General features: G+C 52.4%; 2 protein-coding genes across 4 annotated transcripts in view; both read right to left on the bottom strand.

The window, feature by feature from the left end:
* Positions 1 to 5,935, bottom strand: part of PTK7 (protein tyrosine kinase 7 (inactive)) — a 62,860-nt gene extending 56,925 nt beyond the window's left edge. The window contains exon 1 of the mRNA XM_042986403.1: positions 5,693 to 5,935. Within this exon, the coding sequence (XP_042842337.1) occupies positions 5,693 to 5,771 (79 nt within the window). The 5' untranslated portion in view covers positions 5,772 to 5,935. The remainder of the gene's footprint in view (positions 1 to 5,692) is intronic.
* Positions 5,936 to 7,188: 1,253 nt separating this feature from the next.
* On the bottom strand, positions 7,189 to 21,141 carry KLC4 (kinesin light chain 4). Of its 3 annotated transcripts, none has more exons than XM_007085170.3 (17): positions 20,971 to 21,141; positions 20,740 to 20,877; positions 19,074 to 19,356; positions 17,389 to 17,619; positions 15,429 to 15,510; positions 14,616 to 14,826; positions 14,054 to 14,141; positions 12,348 to 12,449; positions 11,949 to 12,122; positions 11,543 to 11,642; positions 11,281 to 11,333; positions 10,999 to 11,069; positions 10,720 to 10,828; positions 9,371 to 9,511; positions 8,968 to 9,083; positions 8,569 to 8,632; positions 7,189 to 7,643 (listed from the first exon to the last, which is right to left on the bottom strand). In XM_007085170.3, the coding sequence occupies exons 3-17, from the start codon at positions 19,329 to 19,331 to the stop codon at positions 7,593 to 7,595; spliced, it is 1,851 nt and encodes a 616-aa protein (XP_007085232.1). In that variant the 5' UTR covers positions 19,332 to 19,356; positions 20,740 to 20,877; positions 20,971 to 21,141; the 3' UTR covers positions 7,189 to 7,592. The 3 variants fall into 3 exon arrangements, with proteins under 3 accessions (XP_007085232.1, XP_015394416.1, XP_007085230.1); XM_015538930.2 differs by having other exon boundaries at positions 20,052 to 20,877; positions 20,971 to 21,132; XM_007085168.3 differs by lacking the exon at positions 20,740 to 20,877 and having other exon boundaries at positions 20,971 to 21,132.
* Position 21,142: the final 1 nt, after the last annotated feature.

Raw genomic sequence — 21,142 nt, 5'->3', positions numbered from 1 at the left:
GCAATTTTAAGATGCCATTTCCTTTTGAGATGTGAGCCATGCCTGGATTGGCTATTCAAAAATTACAACAGAACCTAACAAATAAGGAAGGAAAATGCCTTTTCTGACTCCTTCCCCGATGATTCGGATGGGCAGCAATTGAGCCAGGACCAGGTCGACCGTAAGGCCCAGACAGCTCAAAGTTTAAATAGGTCCTCTGGTTACCTGCCCTCCTTCTGTATTACCTGGTGGTCTCTGGACCAGAAATCTACATCTTCCTAACGTGTGACTCACAGTCCCTACCCCCATAACTCTGGACCTAGTTTCCAGCCATTAAATACCCACCTAACCCAGCAGCTGCATAGCCTTGCTCATCGGGGTCTAAGCTTCTGGCAGGAACTTGGGATCCACAGGACACCCACTAGACTGCGTTCCACTCACCTGTGTATTCAGTCAGTGTCATCACACAAAGGGACACCGGAGCTTGGTGACCCCAATCCAAGCTGCAAGAGGGGAAAGGCGCCTGCGCGTGTCAGCCCTTCCAGCAAAGCTTCCTCCCTGCCCCACTGCCGCCTGTGTAGCATTACTGGGAGGGAAAAGGCCTGAACGCAGAGAAGAGGATGGAAAAAGTGACACACTGCAGAGGGCTTCCTCAAACCACTGACTAGCTGTAGCAGCTTCTGTGCCAGCTCCACCAAAGCGCCAAGGGGCTCAGCAGGGCCACATGTGCACTCAGCGGTGAACTCAGAGAACCCCAAGACAGGACTCTAACCCAGTCACCATGGCAGCTTTGGGGACAAAAGGACCAGGCGATGGGGGGGGCCAGAGCAGGAATCCAAAAGAGAGGCAGGCAGCCAGCTCGAAGGCAAGGCTAGAGCCCGCCCTCCCCGCCCCCCAGCAAGCGTGGCCCTGAACCTGTAACCCCTCCATGTGGCTCTGCCAGGGGTAGTGCCAGGGGCACAGAGCAGAAAAGCATGCTACTGAGGCTAGGAAGGGCAGAGGAGGCTGAGGGATGCAGGCCAAGGACACCCAGCCCTGTTTCATGACCCTTTCTTCCATCAGGAAAACACCAAAGACTGAATCCCTGGCCCCAAACTGCTCTTGGCTCAAATATTAGAGTCGGAACCGGCCAACGTCCATCCCAGATGAGTCTCACAGAAGCCCCACTGGCTTAGACACAAACACACAAACCCCTTCACTCCAAAACATGAAGTCTTCCAAAGATTCAACAACCATCGCCAAAGCCCAACAGAGACGCCGCCTCCCTTTATGAATCAAATGTATTCCTGAAAAGTCATCCACCGACGAAATTTCTGCCTAACAAATCCAACTTCTCCGCTGACTTTCATTATAAAATGAGACATACGCTCCTCGAGGAAAAGCTGAGGCTCCAGGAGGAATTGAATATCACACTTACTGCCGCACACCTTCTGGAGTCACACGTTTAATGGACAGGTTTCCTGACAAAATCTAACTCAAATTCAACCCAAAGTGAGGTAATTTTTTTTTCTTTTTTTGGTGAGGTAATTTTTAAGTGCACATGTCACACCAGAGTTCCCATGAATTAAAAATTATTTAAGGTAAATGTTCAAATACTGTTCAAGATTCAGGGTCCCTAATTTGAAAGCTTCTGGAACTTTGGGGTACAGTCACCTTGGGGAGCTTATTTTTAATGTTTATTTGAGAGACAGAGAGAGAGAGAGAGAGAGAGAGAGAGAAGGGGAGAGGCAGAGAGAGAGGGAGACAAAGAATCCAAAGCAGGCTCCAGGCTCTGAGCTGTCAGCACAGGGCCTGAAGAGGGGCTCAAACCCGCGAATTAGGAGATCATGACCTGAGCTGAAGTTGGATGCTTAACTGACTGAGCCACCCAGCTGCCCCACCTTGGGGAGCTTATTAAATGCAGACTGGAATTCTGACTTGTGCTCCCAGGGAGTGTTGGTGCCACTTTTCTGTGGGCCTTATTTTGAATGGCCCCTATACAGCTCCCAGTTTTAGACTCTGAGGCAGGCCAGCTTCACATGTAGAAGTGGTTACCCCTGCCCAGAATGTCTGGGGAAAGCCAGAAGCCCTAGCACATCAACAAAGAATGGACAGCCCAGAAACAGGGAACGATGGTCTGACCCCTTGATTCAGTCCTGGCAGAGCAGGTACAAGGAGGAACAACAAGCAGCCCCAACCCAGAGAAGGTGGAAAGGGTACAGGACCCCCAACACCTCGGAGGTAAAGGGGATGTTTACTTCTGCCCTTGATTGCTCTGCCTTGTACCCAAAAGGTTCATTTTTAATAAGCCTAGAAAAGGACTCATTTTAAATGATACTGTAAAGAATTCGACAAGGGGGGCACTTTAGAAAGTTAAAACTTGAGGGGCACCTGGGTGGCTCAGTCAGCTGAGTGACTGAGTTCTCAGTCACGATCTCAGTTGAGTCCACCTCAACTCAGTTCACGATCTCACGGGTCATGAGTTCGAGCCCCGCGATGGGCTCGCTGCTGTCACCGCAGAGCCTGCTTGGGATTCTCTCACTCTCCCTCTCTCTCTGCCCTTTCCCTAATGGCTTTCTCCCTTTCTCTCTCAAAGTAAATAAACAAAAGAAAGAAAGAAAGTTAAAACTCAAATGGGACAAAAATATGGACATGTCCTAAGAATGACAGAGTCCAAAAGTTCTACAGGCGTCTTTCTGGCAGGAGAATGGGACAGCTCTGGGGACAAAAGTGGAAGTGGGGCCGGGCAAGAGAGAGATGGGGGAGGCAACACATACCAAGGACTGGCCTGAGAGGAAAGAAAGGTCTGAGAAACCACACATGTCTTAGGGGATGGTAAATTGACTAGCTGGGCTGGAATGGAAGGTCCAGTAGGTGGAAAATGTTTCTGGTTGGGGGTGACTTGTGAGGCTGGAAAGGTATGTGGGAAGCATACCCCAGGAGAGGGAAGAACAAGAAAGGGGCCCTTTATAGACTTCATTACATTTAATCCTCTGCACAACTCCAGAAAGTTAAGTCCCTTTACAGAGGAGGCAAACTGTGAGGTCAAGAAATTTGCCCAGGGCCACCGGGCCTGTCAAAGACTTCAAGTTGCTGTTTTGCCAAATACACAGCCTGCACAGCTCTCTCCACCATTCAGCCCCGCTCTGAACACCAGGAGTGTGATCAGATCCCTCAGCAAGTGATGTGCACAGACTACCCTTGCCCTCCCACAGCAGGTACTTCCCAACAACTGAGGAAACCCGTCACTGATAAAAGCAACTCCTAGGCCTGAATTACAGGCTGCAGAGCCTCAAGGAATCCACAGGACAGCCTATCTCTGAATGTGACAACTCAATCTGCCCAAAAGACACAAGAGCCTGGAAGGAAGAACCCAGAGAGGGGAGATGGGAATGGTGATAGGTAGTGACCACAACTGACCACTCAAACAGCTGGTGATAAGACTCCCAGATTTTCAACACCAAGCCCTCTCTTCCCCCCTCCGCCGTATTTATCACAACAGGGATCTCAAAGTTTGGAAAGCTACTCAGCCATTTACAGCATAATTGCCCAAACTTCAAAATGGTCTAATCCACAAACCTAGCCAGAGTAGGTCCCTCACTCCGGCCTTATTAACAGCAGGGTCTCACTAAAACTCCAGTTAATTACACAGTTAAACAGTAAGATGGAAAAATCTACTATAATCTATTAAAAAATCGTTGCCCCCTGAAGTCATGCCGTCTGGGGGTGGGTTGAGTCCCCGGATTTCACCAGAAGACAGCAGGCGCCTTAGCCTCGGCTGAAATTGTTTACAGCACATGGACAGGTTCCACACCAAGGCACATTTGGTGGAACTGATTTAAGGCTCTCATTAAAATGTTCCTTTGTTGAGCACAAGACATCTCCCCACCCCCCGAGGAGATTCCAGACCTCCAGTCCCAAGCCCTCAGCCTGCCTGCCCTAACTTCCCCCAAGACCCCCCTCTATGCTAAACACCCGTCACCGGATTAACATCGATTAACATCAGAGTCATCTTCTCACACAAGGAATTTAGGAATTTAGCATTTGTTGAACGAACAAGGGCCCAGTCCCCACCAGAATCTCCCCTTGACTCCAGAACTCTAAACATCAGCAGGGAAGACAGCCAAATCAGGCGACGCACACACCCAAACCCAGCCACCGACCTGGGAAGCCTGGGAGCTGGAGCTGCTCACCCATATGGCTGGGCCCCCGATCCTGGCTGCGCAAAAAAACTTCCATACTTCCTCTGGGAGCAGATGTGGGTTCTGCCATGAGCAATAACCACCCTACACATCACAAGGAACACAGGGCAGCTCCAGAAACACCTCCTACGAATCCCTGGAGCCTGTTCCTACCTCTCCGTCTTGAGTTACAATTACCTCTCCATTTAACTAGGGGTGGGGGAGATGTTGATTCCATAAGCACCAGAACCTCCCAACAGCTGGCAAGCCAAGGGAGATGTCAGAAAAGGCTATTCTCTACCCCCACCCTCTCTATGGCCACTCTTCCAAGAAAGAGGAAAGTGATAAGCTAGGACCAGGTGTCCTGGGCAGAGTTCCTCCAGAAAGGGCTGCTGCCAGGATCATTACCAAAGAAAGAGAGAGAGAGAGAGAGAGAGAGAGAGAGAATATATATGTGTGTGTGTGTGTGTGTGTGTGTGTGTGTGTGTGTGTGTGTGTGTGTGTGTTGTGGGGGACATATTTCCAGTCCAGGCTGTTGGGGGTGTGCAGGTAGCTTGGTGCTTTCCCGTAAAGCACTTCAACACCTCATTGGTGACTCTCAGGTGTGACCAAGTCAGGAAATAAAGGCTGGGGGGGCGGGGAGCGGGGGTGTCGGGTCCTGTCTGCCCTGTAGATACCGGCCACACCCTCATCAAAACGCTGAGGCCCTCCAAGAAAGGGCAGAATGAACTCTTTTTGCCTTTCTGTCCGTAGAATGAGAGATTTTCTTTCCTCGGTGCGGAGAGACAGGATGGAAATCCAGGAAGGAGCAGAACAAACCCCGTCCGCACCTTTGCAGGCCGGCCATGCCCGATTTTGGCAGCGGCCTTCACACATTAGTCACCGCGACAGCCTCGGACTCTCCGCTCCCCAGATTCGACCCGGCTGGGAGTGGGCTCAGGGCTCGGGCCCAGGAACTGGAGGAGACGGGGCGGCCCCTAATTCTCCCCTTCTTCCGCCCGCACCAGCAGGGCCATCAGGAGTCCCAGTCTGGCCCGGGAACTTGGAGGAGGGAAGCCGGGAGCGTCTGGCCGGCGTAGGTAACAAAGCTCCGCGCTCTGCGCGTCGCAGGTCGGTCCCGCATCCGGCCCCAGGCCGGCCCCCCTCACCTAGGCTGAGACTACTGGGGGAACTCCGTCTCCCCCGCCGCCAGCCACCTCACCGCGCCCCCCCAAGTAGAAGGGAGTCGTTTCCCTCCCGAAAAGAAACTCGCCACCGGGGCCCGGGAGCCGGCAACTCCCGGCAGTTCCCGAGCAAACTCTCCGCTCAGACCGGGAAAACTCTGTGGCGGCTGGAAACGTGTCCTCACGGGCGCGAAGGGAGAGGGGCCCCGAGCGAGTCCGTGGGGGGTTAGCCAAACCGGCCGCCGAGACCTCGCGCCCACCGAGACCTCGCCACCACCCCAGAGTGTCTTGCCTGGCCCAGCCACCCAAAGCCACCTCCCCGGTGTCCCCTTTTGCCCGCGGGGCTCCCGCGCTTCTCGCGCCCCGCTCCCGCAGCTCGCCGCGACTCACCGCCCAGCAGCGGCAGCAGCAGGACGCTGAGCAGAGGCAGCCGGCGGAGGCTGCTCGGGGTTCCCCGCGCAGCTCCCATCGCGGCGGCGGGCTCGGGGAGAGGAGCCGGCCGGCGCACGGCGGGCGCGCGAACTGCGCTCCGCGGCGGGCCCGGGAGGCGGAGCGCACCGGAGCGCGGGCGCCGCTGCAGTAGCCGCAGCCGGAGCCCGAGCCCGAGGCGTCCCGAGCCGGAGCCGCGCGCCGCTGGTACCTCCGAACCCTCGCGCGCGGCCGCCGCAGCCACCGCCTCCAAGCCCCGCCCCGCGACGCCCCCTCCCCGCCGGCCGCCGCGCGGCGCCCCGCCCCCTCGACGCCCCCACCCCGCCGTGGCGGGGGAGGAGCTCGCAGTTGGGGGAGGGGTCTGGAGATGGACGGGGGACTGAAGAAGGGAGGCCCCGGGGAGTGCGGGGGACCTGACGAGGTAGGGGAGCGTCGGCTGTGCCTACCGCCCGCTCAATCTGCAGGGACTCAGAGAACCATAGTGACTTTTGTGGCCGGCCCCTGGGGAGGACTGTCAGTTCTGGGCCTTCCTGGGGGCTCTGACCAACGGTTCCCCCAAATTCTCTGGGTAGGAGTGGGGAAATGTGGGCTCTGGCTCACTTCTCAGCAACCAGAAATCCTGAGGAAGACCTAGAACAGAAGGGTGTCTTTGATGTCCCCAAGCAAGGTAGCCCGGAGATACTGTAGAACCCCTGAAGAAGTGAGGGACCAGTGCATGGCTGGGTTCTGGTTTGGCTCTGGACCAATCTGAGCCCAAAGGTACAAACAGGCTCGGCTTCAGCCTGGCTGAAGGCCGTGAAACTGACAAATTTATCCCAAGTCCATCTCCGGGCAGTCTGGGCTGCAGGGCATGGCCAAGTCTCCAGCTGTGGGGAGGCCCAGTGCAGCCCTTGTTCCAGGCACCCCCCACCCCCAGCGCCACCACCCCCACATTCTTTCTTTGTTGTGAAAGCAGCAAGGGGTGTAGGAGGCGGGTCAGGAAGAGTCAAGCTTTAGAAGATGGGCCCCAGCTGCTGCTCAGGCCTCCAGGATATGCTGAGAGGGGATGGATAGTGAGTGCTTCATCCCCCTCTGGCTCGGGAGGGCCCCCCAGGCCTGCTTAGACCTCCCTTCCCCCAAGCAGCTGGGAGGAGGAGGGGCAGCCACAGAGGGCCTCACAGGCCCGGAGCAGTGGCGCCAGGACTCCAGGGTCCTGCCACATGGCCACCACATGTCCCTGACAACCCAGTCCATAGCACCTTCTCCTTGGGTTGTGGGCCTCCTCCCCCATCCCCCAGATGCCTTCCTGCAGGCCCTGCTGGAGAGGATACAAACAAGGGAAGAGAAGAGAGGAGAGATCCAAGAATCAACACTTCTTGTGTTGCCCCATCCATCACTGCCCGTTGCCCTTCTGTGAAGGGCCCCCACACAACCCTTGCTCCATACTCTCTTCGGTCAGGACTCAAGTGGCAAAATGGTTACCTGATTCTTTTATTTAAGAAAAGTGAAATACACGGACCTGAAGTGAGGCAGCAGAGGGAACAAGAGAGGCCAGATCAAGGCAGCCTGGCTGGCCAGCCCCATCCCTCTGACAGAAAAGCCAGCAGCAGGCTCCATCTCTGAGATGCATACCTGCTCCTTATGCATCTTGGGGGCCTCAGAGCTAGCTACTCTAGAGGACTACGGGGAGAGGATGTCCTGAGGGTCCTTCCTGAGGCAGATTCCTGAGGAGGGAGCCAAGACCCTAGGGCAGCAGCAATCTTCTGGTTAACTGCTCTCCCTTCACTGTCCCACCTTGGGGCTGGAAGAGCCAGGAGCAATAGGGAATGCTGAGAGGGCTGTCTGGGGGGAGACCCAGCAGACCTGGTGGGTGGGTTGAATGTCAGCTGCTTGAAGAGAGGTCGGTGGTGCTGGCACTGAGGCCCCGGGAGACCTGAAACAGACAACACCATGCCATCAGCCCAGGGACCTCAGCCTCACAAAGACTGTCCCCTGGAGTCTATCCATTTTATGGCTGCAGTGTATCTGTAGACCTAGGACGGAGGCTGTAACCTCAGTCCCAAGCTCCGTGACTCTGTTTACTTTTAGCCTTTTCTAGGATTTTCAAGAAGGCCACAATCTGCTGGAGAAAACACTGGGAAGAGCCACATGCACATCAGCATATACTTTGAATGTGTTGATACAAATAGTCTCTTCCCATGAAAATGTCATTATTGGGGCGCCTGAGTGGCTCAGTCAGTTAGGCGTCTGTCTGACTTTGGCTCAGGTCATGATCTCACTGCTTGTGAGTTCGAGCCCCGCGTCAGGCTCTGTGCTGACAGCTCGGAGCCTGGAGCCTGCTTCAGATTCTGTGTCTCCCTCTCTCTCTGTTCCTCCCCAACCTGTGCTCTGTCTCTCTCTCTCTCTCAAAAAAAAAAAAAAAAAAAAAGAAAAAAAAGAAAAAGAAAAAGTCATTATTGCTGTCTCAAATGTAGATAATTTAATACTTTTTTCTTTTTCCCTTCTCATCTGCTACTGAGTCCCCAAGGTGAAGAATATGGTGGCTGCAGGAGGAAAAGCAATTAGTATCCCCAAATCATTCTTGAATTATTAATAATTCCAAAGTACCAGTTTAGAGAACATCACTTCCTGTTCCTTTCCTGATTAATTTATTTGCTGCCATCTCTGGCCCCAAACTGTCCCTTGGTGGTCACCACCCTCTACAAGCTGTCTGCTTGATTCTCATCTGCCCTACTCCAATTCCCTGGCTGGAGTCTTCACCCCAAAGGATTCTCTCTTCTTCTCTAACTTCTGCTCCCTTGATCCACGGCTACCCTTTCACGCTTATCCACCAATATGCTCACGAGTGCTGCTCTCACCTGGAGGGGTGCTGCACTGGGTTGATTCAGATAATTTAAGGAGGCTGCCCGCTTCATGTTGCTGCTACAATGCAAAAAGAAAGAACTGAGGCCTCTTGGCCTAACACTGTGGGCCTCTTGGGTACTGCCACACATGTCAAATCACTGCCTCCCCACCATTTGACACCCCCCCACGCACACACATACACACTCTCTTATCGTTGTCCATAACCAGCATCTCCTCAGACACTTTTCCCGAATACTGGGGCACCCATTTTTCCCAAACTCTTTCTCCATGGCCATCCCATTGACCTCCTCCATGTTTCTCTTCAAGACACTTCTCCAGAGACGAGGGGCCAAGAGGAGCTGGAGGCAAGGGCTTACTGGCCTGCTTTGCCGTATCTCAGTCTCTCTGTGTACCTGGAGGGCCGAGGCTCAGTCCCCTGGAGCTTCCTCACCAGGAGTTCACTGCTTCTACGAAGCACATCCCGGATCTTGCCCAGAGAACCACTCCTCTGCAGGGTCCCACTGCCATCCTGGCAGAGAGGGGGTGGGGAACAGAAGCTAAGGAGATCCTGTGCAGACTGGCTTCTGAGTCTACTGCCGCCATTTATTCAGCACGCATCCCGCCTCCCCCAAAAGCCTAGTGATTGAAAACAAGAGCCTCATCATAGATGGCTTGCAGATACCCCTGAAAGGGATTGGTTAACTGAACTTGAATGTGGACAACGTGTGCTCATGTCCTACATGGGCAGGCCCAGAGCCTCTCACCACCACCAGCAGGAGGGAACAGGAGAAATCAAGGGGCAATAATGAGACTCACCCCTGACCACTCCACAGCCACAGAAGCATCTTCACCTCCTTCATATTTCACGCTGCCCCCAGAGCCCTCCTGGGAGGTCCTTCCACTGTCACCTTCCCCAAGTAGCTCAGCCACCTTGGTCTGACTGATAGGGTCAGTACCCTGGAAGGAAAAGGAAGGAGCTGGGACTCTGAACTCCTTAACGACTCAGGATGGGGCTTTCAAACTTTTTTCACCATTGGCCCCAATAAAGAAAACATTTTCCCTTGTGATGTCCTAGTATACACATACTGGAAAGATACTCACCTTTTCTCTTTGCAATGCATTCCTACATAGAGATACGTACGTATTTTAACTATGGCCCACAGTGAATTGATTTCAAAACCCACTAATGAGGGGCACCTGGGTAGCTCAGTGGACTGACTCTTGATTTTGGCTTGGGTCGTGATCTCATGATTCATGGGTTCAAACCCCACATTTGTTTCCATGCTGACAGTGCAGAGCCTGCTTGGGATTCTCTTTCTCTCTCTGCCCCTCCCCCCCCCCCCAACACTCTCTCAAAATAAATAAATAAACTTTAAAAGAAAAAAAATACTAATGAGGGGTGCCTGGGTGGCTCAGTCGGTCATGATCTCATGTCAACATCAGCTCAGGTGATGATCTTGCACTCTGTGAGTTCAAGCCCCACCTGGGGCTCTGTGCTGACAGCTTGGAGGCTGGAGCCTGCTTCAGATTCTGTGTCTCCCTCTCTCTCTGCCCCTCCCCTGCTTGCACTCTGTCTCTCTCATTCTCAAAAATAAACACTAAAAATTTTTTTTTTAACAACACACTAATGGGTCACAACCCACAATTTGAGAAACTCTGACTTTGGGCTCCCCTCAACCTCAACTCCCTCACTCACACCACCTATGCCCCTCCTCAGTAGATTCTTCAAATTGTGAAAGGACATGGTTTCCTTTTTTTTTCTTTTCCCTAAGTCTGCTTTTTTTCCCAAACAGACTCTGTGCTGTCAACACAGAGCCCATCGCAGGGCTTGATCATATGAACTGTGAGATCATGACCTGAGCCAAAACCAAGAGTTAGACACTCAACCAACTGAGCCACCCAGGCGCCCCAGACAGCTTCCCTCACAATAGTCCCATTTAGTGATATGAACCTCGAACTTGGAGTCCTGACCATAAAGGGCAGGTGAAAGGGTGAGAACACACTTAAAAACAACCACAGTCACAGAGTGTCTCACCTTCCTTTCCTCGGCTTCCTCCTCAGCCTCTCCTCTTAATCTTCTGAGATTCACAAGAAGTGTCAGTGGTCCCTCATCCCCAGGGCCTACCTTCCGGACCTCCTTCCCCTATCCCCTCCTGGTCACTGACCTGTTTCTGGGAGCGCAGGGCACATTCCTCTAGGGTCTCGGCTGCCTCCAGCTTTCCCTGGCGCCTGTACAGAGCTCCTAGGTTTCTCAGAGTGGTGTTTACTGTGGGGCTGTGGGAAGGAAGTAAAGATGGATTCAGAAAAGAAACGAGAGAGAGAGAAGGGGCAGAGCTAAGGCCAACGCAAGGTCAAAGGGAAGAAGGGAAAAGGCCCCAGAGGCCAGGATCAGGTCTCGGATGGAGAGTGTCAGAGGCCAAGACAGCTTCTCCGTGGCAGCTCACCTGCTCACTTTGCAGGCCTTGTACCAGCCTCCGTACTCAGTATAGGGTGTGCCGCCCTCTCGGTGCCGGCTCTGCAGAACAGAGGGGAGGGGAAGCCAGAGATGAAAGCACAGGGATGCTGGCGTGCACGCAGCTCGGTGCAGGCTGGGCTGCCCAGATGGAAGGCACCCTGCATCTGTGGCTGGTGCTCAGGTGGGAAGTAAGTCAGGCGCTGGGCTAGTGCAAGGAGTAAGCCAGAGGCCCTGGCAGCCTCGGGCTCCCCAGGATGGGCCCCGCACTCACTTTGCTCATTTCCTCCCGCTCCTCTGCATGCATCCAGATGGGCTTGTGGTCATCTAGGGGTACACAGGATGGAGTGGTAAGGTTAGAGAACAGAGCTAGACAGTATGGGGGGAGCCAGGACCCAGACACCCAGCAGTTGGACTAAAGCTGGACTAAAGGGGTTTGGCTCTGCCTGGGAACCACTAGGGCCTAACCCCCCACCTGTGGTCTGCATTTCTTTTCCACCCTTCAGCTCCCCCTCTCCCCGGGGCCAACCACTCACCGTCCACAGACCCAAACTCCTGCAGGTGGGCCCGGGTCAGGATCTCTTTGTAGAGTGTCTCAGCCTCAGCATATTTGCCCTGTTTCAAGTAACAGGAAGCCTGCAGGCAGAAAGGCAAAAACACAGGACAGAGACAAAGTCTCAGCAGGGCTCAGGGATTTCCACTTCTTGGTCTCTTTATGACCTTCCCCAGAGATCCTCTTCACACTTCCTTTTCTAGCTGCAGGGTCAAGGGTGTTCTCATTCCACTCCCAGGAGGTTAGGGGACTTCGCCTTCCCACTGGAATGAGGCAGATCCCTCAGCCCAAAGTCAGCCCCAGACACACAAAGATGACAAGGTTCGTGTACCACAGTATGGTGCTCTCCCTTCCCCGCTCTCCAAGGACTTCATCCCTTCCTCCCTCACCAGGTTGTTCTTGGTCCGGGCTACATTAGGGTTGTCCGGCCCCAGCTGCCCCTCATAGATGGCCAGTGCCCGCCGGTAATAGCGCTCCACGGCCTCGTACTTGCCCTGGTTTTGGCACAACAGGGCCAGGTTGTTCAGCTGCTTTGCCACATCTGGGTGGTCAGTGCCTAGGACCTGGAGGGGAGTAAAGGAGTGAAAGATGGCTAATGACTGTGGGGGGGGGGGGTGCGTATAATCGTGTGTGCGCATGCCTACCTGGGGAGCAAGGGAGAGGAAATGACAGGAGGGAAGAGGCAGAGATGGGGGGTTGAGAAAAGAAGTGACTGAGGAGGGTAATCTGGAAGAGAGATGATGGAGGAAGGGTCACCCCAGCAGGGAACAGTGAGCGAGCACAGGCACCTTTTCTCGAATCTCCAGTGCACGTTGGCACAGTGGCTCTGCCTCCTTGTATTTGCCCCTCTTGCCATAGAGCACAGCCAGATTGTTGAGTGTGGCAGCCACCTAGGAAGACAGGCCCGTCCTCTCAGCATCGGTGCTTTCAGGGACCTGGAACATTGGAGTTCCTCCTCCTCCCGCACAACAGGGCCCCACACTGCACAACTCCCAAGAGAATTGGACTCTGCTGTCTCCTAGCCAGAGGCGACAGCGGGGAGAAGCAACTGAACTGGAGGTTCTGAGGTCCTCTCTGGGAGTGGTATCGCCCTCTAGGGGGATTTTTAGATATTTCTGTAGGTGAGGTTTTGTAGGGTTTTTGGTTGCCATAAAGATTGGGGGCACTATTATCTGTGGGAAGCCAAGGATGTTCAGCGCGTGTGGGACAGCTCTGTTAACTTTGGAATGTCCTCCCAGACAGTCAAACGCTGTAAGCTGTTGACACTTAGCGAGATATCAAGATAGGAGCTATGTTTTCCGAGTGACATCATCTGTGCCTATCACATGTTGTAACATAGGCAATTATTTTCACACAGCGCATTTGCAAAAATACCTTCTCATTTTCTCCACTGTTACAATTGATCATTTGTCTTGGCATGTTATCCCTACTTAAGGTTATTTCTCTCTTTTTCTTATCATGTACGAATAAATCTGGCCTGTTGTTAGTCTAACACTGGATCTTAGTCTCGTACCCATCAATACTTCTGCTCTGTCATTTTTTAAAAAATTTTATTTATCTATGTTTTTAGTAATCTCTACACCCAATGTGGGGCATAGGCCTCAAGATCAAGAGTTGCATGCTTTTCTGACTGAGCCAGCCAGTCACCCCTGCTCTGTCATTTTTTTAGTACTTCTTATATAAAATGTCTTACTGGTCTTATACTTTTTCTAAATCTAAAGTTATACATTATATTAGTTATAGGTAAATCATATAGTATGTTTTCTTGCATGGTTGTACTCAGTAAAACTGTTACCATGTTACATTTTCATCTCATTGTGACGTATACTATATATTATTTTATTGTAAGTTACTTTCCTCATTCCATTTTTTTTTAAGTTTATTTATTTCTTTTGAGAGAGAGAGAGAAAGAGCACGTGTGCACATGTGGGAGAGGGACAGAGAGAGAGAAAGGGAGAATCCCAAGCAGGCTCCGCATAGAGCCCTATGTGGCCCAATCTCACTCAATACTTTTTGGAATTGTATGTGTAGGTCAGTTATAGCATCTACGAATTATGCTTCAGGAAAATACTTGTTATAAGATGGAGTCATTGGGGGGCGCCTGGGTGGCTCAGTCTGTTGAGCATCTGACTTTGGCTCAGGTCATGATCTCACAGTTTGTGGTTCGAGCCCCACGTCAGGCTCTGTGCTGATGGCTCAGAGCCTGGAGTCTGCTTCCGATTCTGTATCTCCCCCTCTCTCTGCCCCTCCCCCTGCTCACGCTCTGTCTCACTCTCTCAAAAATAAATAAACATTAAAAAAAATTAAAAAAAAAAAAGATCAAGTCATTGGGTCTCAGAGAGTTGAGAACCACTGGCCTTAGCAGAGAGTCCTGGAAGAATGGAGCCCTCATGCCTCTACCCTGAGCACCCCTAGTGAGTGGGCTGAGGGCAGCAGATAAACAAACTAAGGGAAGCCAAAATAGCATGGAGCAAGGAGGACAAGGAATACTGACTGCAGGGTGGTCCCGGCCCAGGGTGCTCTCCCGGATGCTGAGGGCATCATTCAGCAGGTGGGCAGCTTCCTTATACTTATTCTGGTCCCTGGAAGAGGAGAGAAGTAACAAGGGGTTACCCCGAACTCTGACCCAAGCCATCTTCTTCCTTCCTTCCCTTTAGGAATACGGAGGTACATTTAGGGATTGGGGCCCCCATGAGGAGACAGGAAGCCTGGGGTAAGCAGCGAGAGCTCACCAACACACCTATCCTTGGATGCAGAACACTGCCACACCAAGTGGAGACAAGCTATAGGATGCAAGAGATGGAAAAAGAGGGAAAGAGACCCTCCCCAAAGGAGAGAATGGAGAAGCAAAGAGCCTGAGAGATGAGTGTCTCTGAGGTCAAGGGCTCAGGTACAGAAAGAACAAGAGTGCTGGTGCAAGAGAAGGCCCCTACTGGGTCACTTAGGAGACCCAGCAGTGAGAAGAGGTACCCTATGGAGAGGAGGAATGGGAGCCAAAGGTGGCTCAACGTGGGAATCTGGAGGCTGATTTGGGAGAGGAAGAGGCCAGGACTCACCGATACACCAAAGCAAGGATGTTGAGCATGGTCGCGACATCAGGGTGGCCGCGGCCAGATGTGCGCTCCAAGTCCTCCAGTGCCTGCTTGCAGAGAGGCACAGCCACCTCATAGCGACCCTGGGCAGCATACTGGATCACCAAGTTGTGCAGTGTCCGTAACCTCGCCGGGATCTCGTATCCGCTGTGCTGGGCACCCTGGCCACGGGACACTAACCATCGCAGACATTGAACAGGAGACTTCCTCAGGGCACTCTTCTTCTCCCCTTTGCCGTCTGTCCTCTCCATGTCTTGTTGCGTGCCTGTGCCCACCCCTCACCAGGCCTTCCCCTAAGACCCACCTCAACCTGCTATTCCTTTGCCCACTCCCTTCTACCTGGGCCCCTCACAAACCAACTTGTTCACCCACTAATTCATTCATTCGAAAAAACTTACTCAACCAGGATAAGCCAGGGGCTGTGTCAGGGATACAAAAATAAGACCTGGTTCTTTCCCTTGAGGAGTTCATGCTCTTCCATGACTCCAGGGTCATTATGCCATTCGACTATGAGCTCCTTACTGGCGAGAACTTCATCACTCTCAACTTGGTATCCCTAGTGCCTACCATAGTGCCCAGTACACATGAAGTGTTTAAGTGTTGATGAATAATGGGGAGGCTGAGGAAATCAAAGCACTAGCCCAGTCCCTGCCCTATATCCAGGGAAAGTGCAGAACCTATTTCTGGAAGGTGAGCATCCTGTATGCAAGGCAGGCCACAGCTGGGACCAGCCCTCTGCTGCCCCCCTTCACCCTCCAGCTCCAGAGGCAGACTCACAGCCATTGCTGGGGTCTTCTTCCTCCTCATTGGGGAAGAGATCATCCAGGGAATCCTTGGTGGCATCACCCTCCTTCTCTTCCTGGAAGGGAAGAAGCAACATGTCTAGGCCAAGACATCCCCAAGCAGCCTCTTCAGGGCCTCTCTAACCCATGAAATCACTGACAGGTGAGAAGACCCTTGTTCATGTCTCTGCCCCTGGGAAGGCCAGCATCTGTCCGCCAATCTCATACTGCTCTTGTCTGTAAATCTCCTTCCTTCACATTAAGAGCTTTCTAAGTATCCTCATTCTTTAGCCTCCACCCCTCTCCTCCTCAACTCTTGTAATTATAGCCCAGTGCTGATCCCTGTGTGTTTACACTGATTATATGTCTGTCCTGTCTTTCCTGAGGGCAAGGAGTGTGTCTGATCTTATTGACACGTACTCAAAGGGTCGAGCTCAGCCTTGTGCCCTTCAACTGCTACCACTCACTCTGGACTTAGTGCTCAACCCTCAGTGTCTCACCTACTTCGACATGGGCAAATTTGCTTTGCCCCACCAGGCATGTTAGCCTTGTACAAACACCTCCAACCCTCCCACCCAGACTCACCAATGTGTCTGTCCCTTGCAAATCATCCTACTTCCCTGGGACAGGCCAGCTTTCTAGTCCTGGAGTCTTATATATGACACATACCCAACCTTAGTCTAGAAAGCTCCTCCCTCCCCCTCATCATCATCCATCAAAATCCAGCCCAACGCCTAACCTGTTCAGCTAAAAAATCCAACCTTAATCTTACCTATCCATCCCTGTACCCCATCTGTGAATCCTTCTCAGGCCATTCCAGCCCCCACAAACCAATCTTAGAATTCTTCCCATACTGACAACCATTCACCCAGCACTGAGCATTTGCTCCTTTATGTTGTCACATATGTGTTCTCATGTGTAAGCCTTGACCCTACAGCTATATTATAGGCTTGAGAAGGCAGAACTCTCTCTTATAGTTCTTTTTTTTCCAATCTTTTTTTAAAAAGTGTTTATTTAGGGGCGCCTGGGTGGCTCAGTTGGTTAAGCGTGCAACTTCGGCTCAGGTCATCATCTTACAGCTCGTGAGTTCAAGCCCTGCATCAGGGTCTGTACTGATGGCTCAGAGCCTGGAGCCTGCTTCGGACTTCGGATTCTGTGTCTCCCTCTCTCTCTGCCCCTCCCCCGTTCGTGCTGTCTCTCTCTCTCTCCTTCAAAAATAAATAAACATAAATTTTAAAAAAATTATTAATGTTTGTCTATTTTTGAGAAAGAGAGAGTGTGGTGGGGTGGAGGGGTGGCACAGAGAGAGAGCGAAACAGAGGATCTGAAGCAGGCTCTGCACTAACCTCAGAGAGCTCAATGTGGGGCTTGAACTCATGAACCTTGAGATCATGACCTGAGCTGAAGCCAGACACTTAACCACCACTAAGCCACCCAGGTGCCCCTCTTTTATAGTTCTTTACATCTCCCTTACACACATCCTCTCACACTGCCTAAGGCAGAAGGATAAATAAATGACTGTTGAGTGAGGGTTAAATTTCACACATTTTGAGAGCAAATTTTAGGAGGGTCTTCCTTGACTCTGCTATGCTTTCCCTCATTGTAGCACTTAGGATTCTGGATTGGAATTGTCCAGGTGCTTATCTGCCTTTCCCCCATCCCAAACCTGTAACTGTGAGAGCAAGAACTCTGTCTGCCTTGTTCACTGCTGCACCCCCAGCAGAGCACACAGTGCCTGGCATACATAGCTGTCATGTAATTAAATGTCGATTGAATGAGTGAATACTGTTTCCACCTTGCTGTTGTCTGGAGTTGGTGTCAGGACCTGCATCCTGCCAGGTGGGGGCAGGCTGTGCAGCACTGCTGGCCCCTACACCAGATGGAACAACCGCCCCCAGGTCCATAGTGACTCCCAGCTGTCTGCCCCGAAGCCAGCCTTGCCTGTGCATGCTTACCGCGGTGTGCCCGTCCTCGTCATACTGTCGCAGCTGCCCCAGGAACTCCAGGTGCTTCTTTTCCTCCTCCAGCTGAGCCACAGCCTGTTCACTACGCTGCAGCCGCTGCTGGGTGCCCGCCAGCTCGTCCCGGAGCCACTGGTTCTCCTGACACAGCCGCCGTACCTGAGCCCGCAGTTTCTGTTTCTCCGACTCCACTGTGCTCAGGTGGCTGGCCAAAGCCAGCATCACCTAGATGGGCACATCCGGTAAGTGCCAACTCTGGATCGGAATGTCGGGGATAAGTGGAAGGGGAGCCTACTGGGAGGCAGCAAAACTGGCAGGAGCCAGGAGGCGGGACTGAGTAGCAATAGCTCTACCCTCAAAATACACCCTGAATCCAATCTCTCACCAGCTCCATAGCCACCACCCTGGGCCAGGCCACCATCAGTTCCCATCTGGATGACTACAATAGCCTCCTCACAAGCCTCTGTTTCTGCCCTTTTCACTTAGGCTCTGTTCTCAACCCAGCAGCCAGATGATCCTTTTATTTTTTTTTAATGTTGCTTTATTTTATTTTGAGAGAGGAAGAGAGACAGAGAGAGAATTTCCCAAATAGTCTCCGTGTTGATAGTGGAGATCTCACAAACCATGAGATCATGACCTGAAATCAAGAGTCAATGCTTAACCGACTGAACCACCCAGGTGCCCCAAGCCGAACCTTTTAAATGTTAAGCTAGACTTGGGACACTTGGGTGGCTCAGTCGGTTAAGCGTCCAACTTCAACTCGGGTCATGATCTCACAGTTCGTGAGTTCAAGTGCCATATCAGGCTCTGCCCTAGTGGTGCAGAGCCTGCTTGGGATTCTCTCTCTCTCTCTCTCTCTCTCTCTCACTCTCTCTGCCCCTTCCCTACTTGCATGCTCTCTCTCTCTCTCTCTCTCTCTCAAAATAAATTTAAAAATAAATAAATAAATAAATAAATAAATAATAAAGTTATAAAAAAAATGTTAAGCTAGACCACATCACTCCTCTGCTCAATATATTCCAATAGCTTTCATCTCATTCAGAGTAAAAACAAAGTCCTTATGATGACCTTCAAGTTTCACATGATCTGTCCCTTTCTCTCCCAACCATTCTACCTCTTGTACTTCAATTTCTATTTTGCTTCACCTCATCCACTCTCCTGCAGCCACGCTGGTCCCTCATTGGACTTGTCGAGAAGGCTCCAGTTCAGGACCTTTGTATGTACTGTCCGCTCTGCTTAAGATGATTTTCCCCCATTTATTGTAGGACTCATTCCCTCATCTTCAAATCTTTGCTCACATGCCACCTTTTCAGGAAGGCTTTCTTTGACCATGCTATCTAAAGGTGTATCTTCTCTCCGTACCCCCCAACCCTCTTCTCTGTTTTATTCTTACCCTTCTTTCTTAGCAATTATCACTCTGACATACACAATGATTTACTTATTTGTGTATTGTCTGCCTCCCCCAGCTAGAATGTAAGCTCTGAGATGGCAAAGATTTTTGACTGTTGAGTTCAGTGATGTGTCTCCAGTGCCCAGAAGACTTGTGCCCGGCACAAAGAAGGGACTTAATACATGTTTACTGAATGAATGAAGGCAAACATCTAGGACAAGGAGATCCTAAATGACCCCAAAACTCCAATCAGACCCCAAAGCCACTTGCACCACCTCCTCCCTCTCACCTGGGCCTCACTCAGCCCCAGCTCGATGTTCTCCATGGAACGTCGCAGCTGCCGAGCCTTCTCATGCACCAGCCCTTCTTCATGGCCTCCTTGCTGCAGACACTCGATGGTATGGGACAGACTTTGCAGGACAGCCTGATGTTCACTGTGTAGGGCCTCCAGCCCTTGGCTCACCAGCCGGGTACTTCCCAGGATCTCCTCCTGGCTGAGCCTGTGCCCTGCAGGCTCATCCCGCTGCCCCAACACCAGGCCTGACATCTTGGCCACGGGGACCTTGCCTGGGCTGAGGAGAAACAACAGAGCTCATTGGGGGTAAAGATGAGAAAGAGAGGCTGAGTACCTTGGTTAGAGGGAAGAGACAAGAGAGAGTATGGGTGACCTTCTGGTTTAATTGGAGAGAGAGTGATCAGTGGGAAAGGAGCCTACAACACTAAACACAAAGCTAAGGGAAAGAGAGAGGGAGAGGAATCGATTTGAACGAAGAAAGACAATGGAAGGAACAAAAGTACTGACAACTAGCAGACAGATTTAGAAATTAGGAAGAGAATAGGAAGTGTTGTTGGAGAGAGAGCTTGGGTCAGGAATAGGAAAAGGAATCAGATGGGAGACGGCATTATAGGAAACACAGAGGGTGTCTGGAGAAAGCTGCAAAGGAAACAGGGTTAAAGCAAACAGGAGATATAAAGAAAATGGTGCAGAGGTTTCAAAAAATAGAAACCATACAGGTTTCAAAGTTACAGGGAAGAGAGAGAAGAAGGAAAAAAGGCACCTTCATTGCACGACCCAGATGAGAGGGGCCCAGAAAGCTCCAGGTCTTCAGACTGCGCCACCCACAGAGCTAAGGCCAGCATCTCCAAACCCGGTAAACTCTGCCTCTCCCCACTAGGCCTTCAGCCCATACTTCCCACCCTCCAGGTGTCAGGCTCTTTTCCTACTTCCTCAAAAGAGCCTTGTTTCTCATCTTTGAAGTCCTCTTACCGGTAGGTACACAGAGCAGAACCCTCGGCTGTGGCGCTCAGGCCAGAGCCCGGAAGAAACTCTTTCAGTAGCCAGGGACTCACAAGGATCTGCCCTGCCCAAAGTCCAGAAGTCCAGCGTTCCCACCCCTTCTCTCACCACCTCACAGCCACCCAGAGGACCTGGCACAGAGCCCTACTCAGGGCAAGCACCCTCCCTCTCTCTACCTACAGGCCTTCAAAGGCGACCAGTGTGTCCCTCTTCCTTCCCGGAGCCAACGTTCCACCCTAGGCCTGGGGAGCTATTTTCTCCCAAGAAGGGAGTGAGACTTGATCTGAGATCTGCGGCAAGGGGCGTGTCTGGGAAAGGGTGAGGAGAAAGACCTGGTCACTCCTGACCCATTCACTTTCATGGCTTTGTCTCTGTCATGACCACCTACTAACAGGCTCTGAGAGAAGTCACCTTAGGGTGCCTCTCAGACGCCTGATGATGCAGGGAAGAATGGCAGGTCTACAGAGCGGCTGCAGGGTTACAGGGAAACACTGCGCTGGGAGTTGATCTCCCCGCCTGGGAAAGCGGTCGGAGAAGTGACCCAGCCTGTCGACCTGCCCTGGGGCCCAGGGTGGGGACAGAATGAGATGGGCGGGGGCGCGGGGGAGAGGTGCGGGTGGGCGGCGGAGGTCCGCGTCACGAGCGAGGACCCAGGGACCTGAGAATCCCGAGGTCGATGAGTCCGTCGGTAGAGCAGGGGGCGGGGCAGGCCGTCTGTCTGTCTGTCTGGACGCCGAGGGGCGGGAAGAATCGCGGGGGGGCGGAGTTTTTCAGTCTGTCTGGACTTGTGTGAGATCTGCTGGTGGGGGGTTGTTCATCTGTCGTGGAGTGCGGAAAAGAAGTAGCGGGACCTCAAGCCTCAGTCCCGGAGGGACCCTCACGGACTCACCCGCAGTCTGTCGGTCTGGCTGCCGCCCTTGCCGGTACTGCCCCTTTAAATTCATCATGGCTGCCGCTCGAGGTAATTGTTTTGACGGCTCCCGGGGGCGGAGCGGACTTCTCAGTCACGCGACCTAAGGGTCGCCCGTGGATTGGCTTCGACCACGCGCATGGAGGAAAGG

The sequence above is a fragment of the Panthera tigris genome, chromosome B2 (genome assembly GCF_018350195.1).
Source record: "Panthera tigris isolate Pti1 chromosome B2, P.tigris_Pti1_mat1.1, whole genome shotgun sequence".
Taxonomy (NCBI): Eukaryota; Metazoa; Chordata; class Mammalia; order Carnivora; family Felidae; genus Panthera; species Panthera tigris.
The sequence above is the reverse complement of the archived record's forward strand: the minus strand, read 5'-3'. Positions and strand labels throughout refer to the sequence as shown.